We start from the raw sequence: 12,221 nt of genomic DNA, 5'->3' as shown, positions 1-12,221 counted from the left end.
AATGAAACCAAATGGACCCTTACGGGCCCATTTGGTTTCATTTTACGCCCTCAAGAGTTAAATTATTGTTAAACATCTGCATTACTGAATTTACAAGAAGGCTACAAAATTCGAGAATTTAGAAGAATTGTTATTTTGACAATCTTATCCAACGATAACAAAATATTCAAAGTTTTGGGTCTGAGAGTTTTAAATCTCATCAAACGGTGGTCCGTGGCTCAAATGCCCAACAAATAACGGCCCTTGATGTGAAAAGGGTTGAAAACCACTGCAGTAGAGGTAAGCAGTAAAAAGGGGGAATTGTCAGCTAAAATGGGGAGAAAAAAAACCAACCCCCCAAAGAACCTCACCATAGCTTCCTCCATAGCCAAACTGCTGGGGCCCAGGTTGGCCCATGCTGGGCCCTCCTCCCATGGGGTTGTCCATGCCACCGGGGGCCGTGACGTTCGGAGGCGGGCTGAAGCCTCCCGCCGCGGCGGCCGCGGCCGCCGCTGCCTGCTGCTGCTGTTGCTGCTGCTGCTGCTGCATGAGCATCATCATCCTCTGCCTCCTCATCTGCATCGTGACCATCTCTCTGCTGCGCTGGGCCATCATCTGGGCGTTCAGGAAGCCGGGCTGTGGACCAGGAGGAGGAGGGACACAAGGTCAGTCACAACCAGAGGTGGAAGAAGTACTCAGATATTTTACTTGAGTAAAAGTACCAATACCACAATGCAAAAATAGTCTGTTTCAAGTAAAAGGCCTGTGTTCAAAAATGTTACTTGAGTAAAAGTACAAAAGTATTGGCATCAAAATATACTTAAAGTACCAAAAGTAAAAGTACTAAAATGTTTGAAAATAGCAGATCTACAAGCTCACAATGCGTCGCATCGCGACGCGTTGTGAGCTTGTAGATCGGCTATTTTCAAATAGCCTATGTATAAAATAGGGCTAAAGTGGTTAATGTATGTTTTATAATATAATAATTTATAACTGCAAAGTAATTAGTAACTAAAGTTTTCAAATAATAATAGTGGAGTAAAAGTATAATATTTGCCTCTGAGATGTTGGGAGTAGAGGTAAAAGTATAGACAATTGTAAATACTCCAGTTAAGTAAAAATACCTCAAAATTGTACATGTACTTAGTTACTTTACACCACTGGTCACAACACAAAATCACAAGGGGGGGTTTGTGGGTGAATACCGGACTGTGAACGCAAGTGTGTGTGTGTGTGTCTGTGTTTACTTTTATATTACCAGATTAGTCCCATTGAGATTAAAGTCGATATAAAGCTACTTATTCCAATGAGTAAAATGCTATTATGTTGACACAATACAACTGGAACATCTGCAGTGGTTTGAGGTGGCTACTAGAGGTGTGACGATATAGGAAGTTCTGCATCGAAAAATCGGTTTCAATTTTCAACGATCTACTATATCGATATGCAAACAGCTAAATATCGTATCGTTTGACTTTGTATCGTAACGAATCGTTTTGCAATGCAAATAATCGTATCGAATCGTTTTGCAATGCAAATAATCGATTTTTATCGAAGTACTATTTAGCAATTTTAAGAATAAAAAAGAGAGAGAGGGGTTTAATTACTTTTCCATTACATATCGCTACACTTGGTTTATCGATAAATGTGTGTATTCTCTGTGTTCATGTCAAGGTGCGTTCATATATTTGCCAGAGAATCACTGTTTACTTATTTATATCCATAATAATATTTTTTTCCCTTAAAAAACCTGAGCTATCCACACGTTTCACATAGATTTTCATTTTTTTGCTAAATAGTTACTGTATCAATTTTAAATCATTGAATCGTATCGCCATGAAGGAACCAATATCGTCCATGTATCGTATCGTCAGCCATTAGGGGTGTGCCGATATATCGTCCCGAGATATATCGCGATACGTTTTCGTGACGATATGTATCGTTTTGGGGGAAAAAAATATTCTTTTTTTTTTATTATTTTTTTAACAATAATAATAATCAGGCATGCATGCAAACAGCCCAGAGGTGAAAATGGTGACAACATGTTGTTTTATTTCGGGTCAGGTGTCACACTATTGCCCTATTTGGATTCAAAACGGCTATTGTAGCTGAAAAGCTACAAGTTTGCATGTCTGAATAATGCAAAACAGAAATATTTGTTTGCATTTGCTTCCCCCCCCCCATATATTTTCATAATAAAAAAGTGCCATATATCGTATCGTATCGATATCGTATCGATGTTGTGAGCCCAATATCGTATCGTATCGTTTCATGAAATTAGTGTATCGGCACACCCCTATCAGCCATGTATCGTGATGTGTATCGTATCCCTGTTAAAATGTTGTTACACCCCTAGTGGTTACCCTGCTGTCAGGTAGGACACCTAATGGTTGACAATGTCATCTTACTACTATATCTTACTACTATATAATTGACAAAAGCTCCGAAGTTCGGCAGCGATTCGCAAGCACAGGATCACTCCACATGCCTCCAAGACCCGTCACAGACTGTTGATCAGAGCTATGGCTATGTTTTAGGCATCTTACCCCACCTCGATCAGTGATCGGACTCTCGGTTTGATTGATTCTCTGATTCGCCTATCAGACCCTCAGCCTGATCTGGCAGGTTGCCATATCAACCAGATACAGGAAGTCTGACCTCTTTATCACATGACCGAGGTTGGGAGGTTGGGAGGATGTGACTAGAGGTTAGGGCCGCAAAGCAAAGCGGGGAGGGAGGAGAGGGGAGGAGAGGAGCCGAGAGGAGAGGAGAGGCCAGAGAGGCCGGACTTCGCATGACGTGTGTGCAGAGCTATAATTAGGCCAGGTCGCCGTCATGGTTCATAAATATCTCTTACATAAATATCTCTTTGCTCATGGCCAACTCTACACAGTCTTCTCAAGGGGAAAGAGAGCCAGCGCTGTCAAAGTTTACATTGAGGGTAATGATGAGGGAACAACTGACAATATTGTTTACACTGAACTATCTTAATTAACTTTGAGCCAAGAGGAGGAAATTGACTATTTAGAAGAGATGACAAAGGAAATGTTTGAAGACTATGATGAATTAGAGCGCTGCAATAGTGTCTTGACTTTGAGCCACGCAAATGCCAGGCAGGTAGAAAGAGAAGAATTGGAACAATATAAGGTTGGGGCCTAAATGTGAGGGCCGCGAAGCATCTCCTCACACCAGGCTTTGGCGTTTTGGGTCTCTTGACCTGTATTTGTTAAACTAGATAAAGCGGCCCTCACATCTAGTTAAAGTTATTTAAAGCAGTTGACCAATAGAATGCTATTTTTGCCGATTGTTGTTGTTAAGTTCCTTGAGCAGGCTTTGACGAGCTGCAGAAAATAGAAAGGCCTTCTTTGTCCAACTCAGTTTGAACTTAATGAATATTCATGAGCAGTGTGCCTGACTGAGTATGTGTGTGAGTTTGAGCGTGTTGTACAGGTTGTTTGTCATGTACCTGTGCTGCTCCCATGCCAGGCTGCATGCCCGGCCTCATGCCAGGGTTTCCCCCTCCTCCAGGGTTCTCCATCTTCATGGCCATGCCCTGCCGCGTCTGACTCATGAACTGAGGAAGCAGAGGCAATAATCAACATAAGCTGGATGACTTCCAACAGGAATTTGTACCTAAAAAGCAGAAGTAGGTCTCCTTGACCCCCCCCCCCCCCAACCTCATGCACACCTATTAGTGTTTTGGTTTGTTATTTTGTTTTCTTCATTTATATAATATGTCTGTGGTTTTCTTTTTGTCTCGTGTTGTATTGATGTCTCATATAGTGTCTGTGAAGAAAACTTCAATAAAAAGATTTTAAAATAAATAAATAAGCTGGATGTATGTATGCAGGGATGAAAGTAAAAAATATATAAAAATAAAACTAGGCCACGTCCCAATCTGTGATTTGTAAAACAGAGTGAAAATAGCTCCCACACACTCTGTTTCATAAATATGTATAATTTGGTTTTGGTATTATCATTCTAAACCTATGCTCCTGCCGTTCTACATATTGACCAGTTGAATAAATCGCAGATTGAGGCTTTATGTAACCTTTGCTTTTATGAAATATCAAAGACCATTAGGGTTTTATGCAAGATGCTTCTGAACATGTATTCTAATTGCTAGTTTGACCAATCAAAATACTCTTTTAATCTTAAAATAACTTTAATATCTATTATTGCCGTAGGGCTTGACTTTACTAGCCATATGAGTTATGGTTAGAGTTATGCCTGATTTTTATATTTGGTTGAGCGCCATGTCACATGCCGAAAATAGCCTACCTACAAACTCACAACGCGTTGCATTGCCATGCGTTGTGAGCTTGTAGATCTGCTATTTTTGGTGTGCAAGTGTGCAACACTGGCGCACAACTAAGTATAGATGATGCCAGGAGTTAGCCAAGAAAGACCTCGTTAGCCTCAGAGCATAATTGCCTAAGTCATATTTTTAAGGTTTTCAGGAAAGAAGAAACAAAACATTTATTTTTGCTCAAGTCATGTTTATCTGCCTTTATTTATATCTGCCTAAGGGCAGGTACACACTGTAGGACTTTTAAAGTGGTCGGGGAGTCATCTGATCGTTAAGCATTACACACTGCAGGAGTTTATTTCTTGAAATCGGCTGTCATATATCGTTGTGGTTTTCACACTATAGAGAGTAGAGCTCGGCAAAAAATGTAAATTTGACCCAAAAGTTACTTAGGCAATTATGCTATGAGGCTAACGACATGTTGGTCTCTCCTGTACTTGGATCCGTACCTGCTGGCCCTGAAGTCTCTGCTGCAGCTGGAGTCTCATGGGCTTGTTGGCGCTCATCATCCGGGGTCTCATCATGTTGGCACGGGGGTGCCCCATGCCTCCCATCCCGCCCATGCCGGGGAAGCTGCCCCCCTGGCCCCCCATTTGGGACAACATGGGCCCGAAGCTGCTCTGCTGGGGCTGGCCCTGCATGGGGTTGCCTCCGTACGCCGACTGCATGGCCATGCTCGGGGGTCCGGGGTACCCCTGCCCATACAGAGGCTTCTGGTCCAGGACCATGGAGGGGTCCTGTCCTGGGAAGGGCTCCATCTGTTGCTCTCCTTGGCTCTGGGTTAGGAGGGACAAAAGAGTATTTTTAGTGATCCTGCAGAGAGGAAAATGACTTCACTGCATTTGACCCAACAGTGGGGGCCTGCTCCGTGTGAGCACACAGGGGAGCAGTTAAGGGTTAAGTGTCTTGCTCATGGGACACTTAACCAGGCGACACAAAGCCATTGAGGTGCTGAGGATCGAAACGGGGACCTTCCGATTCCCAGGCAGACACTTTTAAAGGGATATTTCACTTGAAAAAAAGATTTGGGTCATTTTGTCGTCTACTCAGGCTTTTGTGAGCCCCCCAGACAGTTTTTAAGTTGCTTGATTCAGTATTTAGATATTTGATATTCATTTTATCAGACACGCCCCCTTCCTATACAAACCCATTGTAACTTCAAACAATTTTTTAACCAATTTTAACCATGATAGATTAATTGAAAAGTTAAACACCCGTCCTTGGTTCTGGTGACTCATACTGCCCTCCTAATACGTGAGAGGCCGTTTTTTTTATTATTACTTTTAACACTCTCACCGCCGGGCCCGTAGCCTACGGGCCGATAAATCCAACTGTACAGCGCCGATCCCGTAGCCTACGGGCTGTGGTGCTTTTTCCTTTTTTTCGAAAAAAAAAACTTTTTTCAATTTTCTAGTACGGCACATTTCATCGTAACACCACCGGAAATGGAATTATTCAGGATCACGTTTTGCAGATCCGGTAGGCCTCCATTCTAAAGCGCACACTGCAACGCCATTTTCTTCGATTGTAGTTTTTCTCCTCGCTGATCACTGTTTAACATAAACCGTTCTAACTACAACATGGCGGCTCCGTTTGACACGTGGTTTGGACTGGTACACGCAGGGAGATGTCCGCGATGTTTACAAACAGTGCACGGCTCAATCCTAAGGATTTTAACGAGGTCTATGGCGACGTGAAAAAAAACAACAATAAAACGTTGGCACTGGTGAGTACATTATGAGATTAACCTCTGGCGGTCAATGTGTTAATTTATAACTTATTTAATTAAAACAATTTATCGTTATTTTTTTATTTATTTTTTTCATTATCCAAAAAATATATAAAAACTAAATGAAAAAAGTAATTGAAAAAACACAGTCTCCTCACATATTAGAAGGACAATATCAGTCACCAGAACCAAGGACGGGTGTTTCCGATGAATCTAACATGGTTAAAATGGAATTTGAGGTTACAATGGGTTTGTGTAGGAAGGAAGGGGGGCGTGTCTGATGAAATGAATATCAAATATCTAAATACTGAATCAAGCAACGTACTTAAAAACTGTCCGGGGTGCTCCAAAAAGCCTGAGTAGACGATAAAAATGACCAAAAATGTTTTTAAATGTGAAATATCCCTTTAACTCCTGAGCCACTGATACACCTGTGAGCATGAATAAGGAATGAGAGAGAGAGGTTTGTCGTACATTATCCATCTGGTTGATTCATTTCCTATTCGTCGGCTCTGTAATTGTCTTTTTTTTCTCAGCGGTACGGCCTGATCCCTCAGGGCTCATCCATCTCTCTTAACCCATTAAGGCCTGAGGTTTCCGATTCTACAAAATGTCTTCTAAATCTGAACAGTTTTTTTGAAAAAACGTAAGTTGCTATGTCAGTGGTTCTGAAACCTTTTCATGTCAAGGACCCCATAATGTATATGTATTTGGCCGCAGACCCCCAATCTCAAAATATTTTGTTCCAGGGACCCCCCCAGAAGCAAAGATTTGAGTTAAAAATGTTCGCTTTAAAATAATATATATTCAAAGATTTTCACACATTTTCACGATTTTTCAAAAATAGCAGATCTACAAGCTCGTAGGGCGGCACTCGGTGCCGCGCTATGAGCTTGTATATCTGCTATTTTTGAATAGCCAAAAGTGTAAAATAATGCTTTTTTAGCTCAAATCAATAAATGACACAGATGCGTTCCCGGTCTTCATGGGTTAACAGCGGAGAACGGCTCACACACCATGGCTCATAAGCAAAACATTTAATGCATAGACATATTTTGGTTAGAAGTCACTTAGAAGTCACTTTTCCATGATTGGATTACTTGCGGGATCGCGAATGAGGTGGAACAAAGAGCACCTGGCACATTCAGTGGTTCCACACCTTTATCTGGATCAGGGGCCGCTTGAGAATCTAGGAGAGTGTTCACGGCCTACCCACTTAACCCATTAAGACCGGGAACGCATCTGTGTCATTTTCTTTGGCTATTCAAAAAATATCAGATATACAAGCTCATAGGATATAGCAACATACCTTTAGGATTTGGAAAACAAATCCTAAGGTCATGTATTATTTTTTTTAAACGTCCTATTTTAAAAAGAAATCCCCAAAAATTCTCTAATTTTTGAGTTTTCAAATTTTTATCAGTTATTCACAACGAATTAGGAGATAACAACGATTTGCTGCTCCATTCACTTCAATGTTAAAAAATAAACGGACAAAAAATTCACATTGTTTTTTTGGTTTGAAACACAGTGAAACAAGCTATTTTCAAACTATTTCAAACATCAAACAACACATGTCAACGAGGTCACAGTGACCTCGTTGACATTTGTGAAACCACACCTGAATCACCTCAGTGATTAGCAACCATCAGGGGATCAATCATACTGGAGAAAAATATTCTGTGACCACTTGAAAAGGTAACAAAATCGTTAAAAACCCTGGCAGAGGCTACAGACTGTTCCAGAGAAACTCTAACAGTCAATGTGTTAATGTTATGTTATCAATATAATCGTAACGTTTTGCCAATTATTGGGGGGGCCCACTTGCAATATCCTCACGGCCCACATTCTTTGGGAAACCTATGTCCTCCTCACCTGGCTGACGAGGTCAGGGATGCCCAGGGCTCGGTCTATCTCCTCCAGAGCGATGCCGTCCGTGTTGTTCAGCAGAGAGTCCAGCTGGTCCAGTAGCGCCCGCTCGTCGCTCTGACCCTCGCTGGTGGTGGGGGCCACCAGGAGTTCATCCAGGGGGTTATTAAACTGACGTCTGAAAAACACACACACACAAACACACATAGCTTTAGCGCCAACTGCTAAATTGTCTCAGTGTGGTTCCAATTACAATTTGACAATTTAGCCATTTAGCAGATGCTTTCCTCCAAAGTACAAGGTCAGACTTACGCTGCATTCACACTAAGAGCGACAAAAGCTACAAAACGACCAGGCATGGTCAGCTACTCTTGTCGCGGTCAGCGAGTCGTTGCCGAACACATGTGTCCGGGTGTCGGAGGCTCTGTGCGACAAGCGTAAACAATATTAAGGAAAATATAAAGACTAGGCTTAAAAAGGGAACAGGGAACTAGCTGACGACCCCCCCCCCCCCCCATTACAGGCAAGAGTCGTATAGACCATATTCACACGGCGGCCATGTTTCTATGAAGTCAATGAAAGTAGCCACCCCGGGTGGCGGCACTTTCAATGTTAAATTCCAATATGGCCGCCGTGTGAATATGGTCTATGGAGAGAGAAGGGGAGAGGAAATGGTGAAACAAAAACATACGATTGATTGACGTGTCATTGGATCGCTGAAAAAAGCCGGCTCAAGCTCAAAGTGTCGGGCGTCAGTTTGTAACTTCATGTCGCTGGCTTACATTGCAAAATGACCTGTCGCTTTGTCGCTGCGAATGTCAACGCAGCATAAGCACGATGAACCTTAGTCAACCAATGACAAAGTAAGTGGTCGAGGAATAGGCTCTATGCACAGCAGCCATATTGGACAGAAATTGGGTCGCTTCTTACTTCCTTCACATGTGTTACCAATCCCTCCTATAATTCTACAAAGCTCTGTGAGGGTGGTGGTGAGACCAAATCGTGGTGAGACCAAAATCTCTTCTGCCCGGTTCTCCTCGGTGGCTGGAGCAATTGCTCTGCATTTGCACACAGACATTGACCATTACCATGTGCACGGAACAGCGAAGCCTGTTTTTCGCTTTTCCCCAAATGCCAGCTGTTTATTAACGTTTTTTTTTTATGTCAAAGAATGTCGCCATGGTTACGGCTCCCCAGCTGTGGGATGGCCCCGCGACCTATGGGATGAATGATCCGGGTATGGACTAGTGATACTAATTAAGGTTGTGTTCCAAACAGGGTGCTGATATTGTTCATGTTGGCTCACTGTAAAGACTCTGCTACTCTGTTTGGGTCTCAAACGGTCCAGAGACCCTCATGGTTCCTTGAGGGGGTTCCAAATGGCTCCTTACGGGTGTGTTACGGGTCCATTTGGTTCCATTTGTACACTCTCAGAGTTATGGGGGTCCTTGAAATTGAAATGTTTGAGAACCTCTGTGCTACACTAAATTGAACACAGCCTTAATTAGTATGATTGATAACACTTGTGAAGGAAGTAAGGAAGCAGCCCAATTTCTTTCCAACAGGGCATAGCAGTGGCGGCCATTTTCTGGTTCCACTTCAAAATAGTCAATGCATTTTTCCCATTGACATTTCCAAAAATATTTATATCAATTATTTAAAGCCTAGAATCAAGCCATCCAGGGTCCTGGTGAATCATGACCATAAAACGTTTGATTCTGTGAAAAAAACTTTTTTGAAAATGGCAAAACAAAGGGTATTTATTAAATATAGTATATCATATAATTAAATATAAAATAAAATAAAATCACAGAAAAAAAAATGTTATGGTCATGATTTACCAGGACCCTGGATGGCTTGATTCTAGGCTTAAATGAATTGATATAAATATTTTTGGAAATGTCAATGGGAAAAATGCATTGACTATTTTTAAGTGGAACCAGAAAATGGCTGCCACTGCTATGCCCTATATGGCTGTTGTGCATAGTGCCTATTGAGGGTGCTTAGAAAACTAGTGCACAGTAACTACAGAACAAAGCAACTACAAAGTAATTAGCGTAAGAAGTCAACCTGGATCTATATAACTAGGTAAGTGCATCACTGACCTGTTTCCGTCCATGCCCATCACGTTCTCTGGCCAGGATGGAGACTGGCTGGGTTGGCCCTGCTGGCTGAATGGGCTCATACCCATACCCATGTCCCCTGAACCACCTAAAGAAATAACACAATGCAATCAGGGCTAATATATTGACAATATATCTTAACCCTTTAAGAGCGGGAACGCCTCTGTGTCATTTTACGATTTCTTTGGCTATATAAAAATAGCAGATATACAAGCTCATAGCGCGGCACCGAGTGCCGCGCTATGAGCTTGTAGATCTGCTATTTAAAAAAAAAAAATGTGTGCAAATCTTTTTTAAAGCGAAAGTTTTCAACTTTTTTTTACTTATGTTGCTATATTATCAATGGTTTTCAAACCTTTTTCATGTGAAGGACCCCCAAAATAATATGTATTTGTCCGCGGACCCCCTCCCATCTAAAAATATTTTCTTCCAGGGACCCCCAGAAGCTTTAAAAGATTTGCACAAATGTTCATGATTTTTCTAAAAATAGCCAAAGAAATCTTAAAATGACACACATGCGTTCCCTTCCCGGCCTTAAAGGGTTAATAAAAGCCTAGATATAGCCTGTGATTGTAATATTGTGTTGTCTTTGCCTGGCTTTAAGCCTTATTTTATACTTTCAAATTGTCAACCTACAAACTCACAACACGCTGCAACGCGTTGTGAGCTTGTAGATCAAAATGTTTGAAAGAAGTACGCAGAAAATGTATATTAATCATCACGATCGAGATATACAGTATGGTCAAAAATATTTGATTTTGTCCATATCTCCCCAACCCTAAACCCTAATACATGGAGTTATGAAAGGTAATCAAGTCTGTTGATAACCATATGCTATCATCATTGCTGGTGTCAAAAGAAGAAGGGGGAAAAAATGGCATTTAGATTCACTGCAGTGAGTGCGTTTGATTTGATTGCTTTGATGTGTCTTTGTTATCTTTATTAGGACATTTTGTAGCAGTAAGCAGCCACTGTGCAGCGCTTGGGATCCAACTCCCATTGTAGTCCAACTCTTATACCAGTGGGACAGGAATGCAACAACATCAGACGTACCCAGTGGTGTAAAGTAACTAAGTACATTTACTCAAGTACTTTACTCTAGTAAAATTTTGAGGTATTTTTTTTACCTTAGTGGAGTATTTACAATTTTCAATACTTTTACTTCTTTTTTTTTTTTTTCTACATTTTTTATCCCGCGATTTTGTAACCCTATTTTTTTTACACCCAGTGCCAATTGTCTATGTAATCCTGGGCACTACCTTCCCTCTGCCAACCTAGGGAGGCCAGGGCCGAGCTCATGCCTCCTTCAATGCATGAGAGCCAACTGACCTTCTTGTCACCTGACAGGGGAGAGTTTCCCTGGTTGGACGTAGCGCGTGGAAGGAACACGTTATTCCAACCAGTTCCCTTCCCCTCCATCAGGCGCCCCGGCTGGCCAGGGGGAGGCAGTAGTAATACTTTTACTTCTACTCCATTACATCTTCGAGGAAAATATTGTACTTTTACTCCACTACAATTATTTGAAAGCTTTAGTTACTTTTTAGATTTAGATTTTTATTACTAAACATACATTAACCACTTACGCTTTCTATACATTTCGGCTATTTGAAAATAGCCGATCTACAAGCTCACAATGTGTCGCATCGCGACACATTGTGAGGTTGTAGATCTGCTATTTTCAAAAGTTTTTATACATTTTGAAAACTTGAAATGGGACATTCTGCAAAATGTCTACTAAATGAGTAAATGAGTACTTTTACTTTAGGCACTATAATAAGTATATTTTGATGCCAATACTTTTGTACTTTTACCAAAGTTTAACCACTTGTAACAGAGTATTTCTACATTGTGGTATTGATACTCCTACTCAAGTAAAACATTTTTGAGTACTTCTTCCACCACTGTGACGTGGTATACGTACCCATATCCATGAGCTGCTGCTGCAGCATGGACCTGGAGCCGGGCACGCTGGCGGAGCGGCTGACCATGGGTCCCCCCATCATGCCCTTGGCGTTGCTGTAGTCCATGCCGGGACGGGGGATCATGGAGGGGTGCCCCGCCGAGCCCACGGGACTGGCGCTGGAACGGGGCATCCCCCACTCCACTGACCCCCCCATCGGGGACCTCTGGGGAACCATCGCCCTGTTCATTGGTCCTCCTGGAGAGAGACAAAAAAGACAAAACAAAAAGGGGACAAAATGTGGTCAGTAGG

General features: G+C 41.9%; 1 protein-coding gene across 1 annotated transcript in view; it reads right to left on the bottom strand.

The window, feature by feature from the left end:
• The window catches only part of LOC308097160 (nuclear receptor coactivator 3-like), a 104,223-nt gene that overhangs the window by 8,743 nt on the left and 83,259 nt on the right, over nucleotides 1–12,221 (bottom strand). Inside the window, exons 15-20 of the mRNA XM_080444785.1 lie at nucleotides 11,931–12,167; nucleotides 9,992–10,097; nucleotides 7,893–8,064; nucleotides 4,738–5,064; nucleotides 3,446–3,553; nucleotides 351–615 (exon numbers count right to left, since the gene is read on the bottom strand). Of these exons, the coding sequence (XP_080300911.1) occupies nucleotides 351–615; nucleotides 3,446–3,553; nucleotides 4,738–5,064; nucleotides 7,893–8,064; nucleotides 9,992–10,097; nucleotides 11,931–12,167 (1,215 nt within the window). The remainder of the gene's footprint in view (nucleotides 1–350; nucleotides 616–3,445; nucleotides 3,554–4,737; nucleotides 5,065–7,892; nucleotides 8,065–9,991; nucleotides 10,098–11,930; nucleotides 12,168–12,221) is intronic.

This window comes from Gymnoscopelus braueri (genome assembly GCF_963280865.1).
Source record: "Gymnoscopelus braueri genome assembly, chromosome: 12".
In the NCBI taxonomy this organism is placed as follows: Eukaryota; Metazoa; Chordata; class Actinopteri; order Myctophiformes; family Myctophidae; genus Gymnoscopelus; species Gymnoscopelus braueri.
This window is presented reverse-complemented; position numbering and strand designations above follow the sequence as displayed.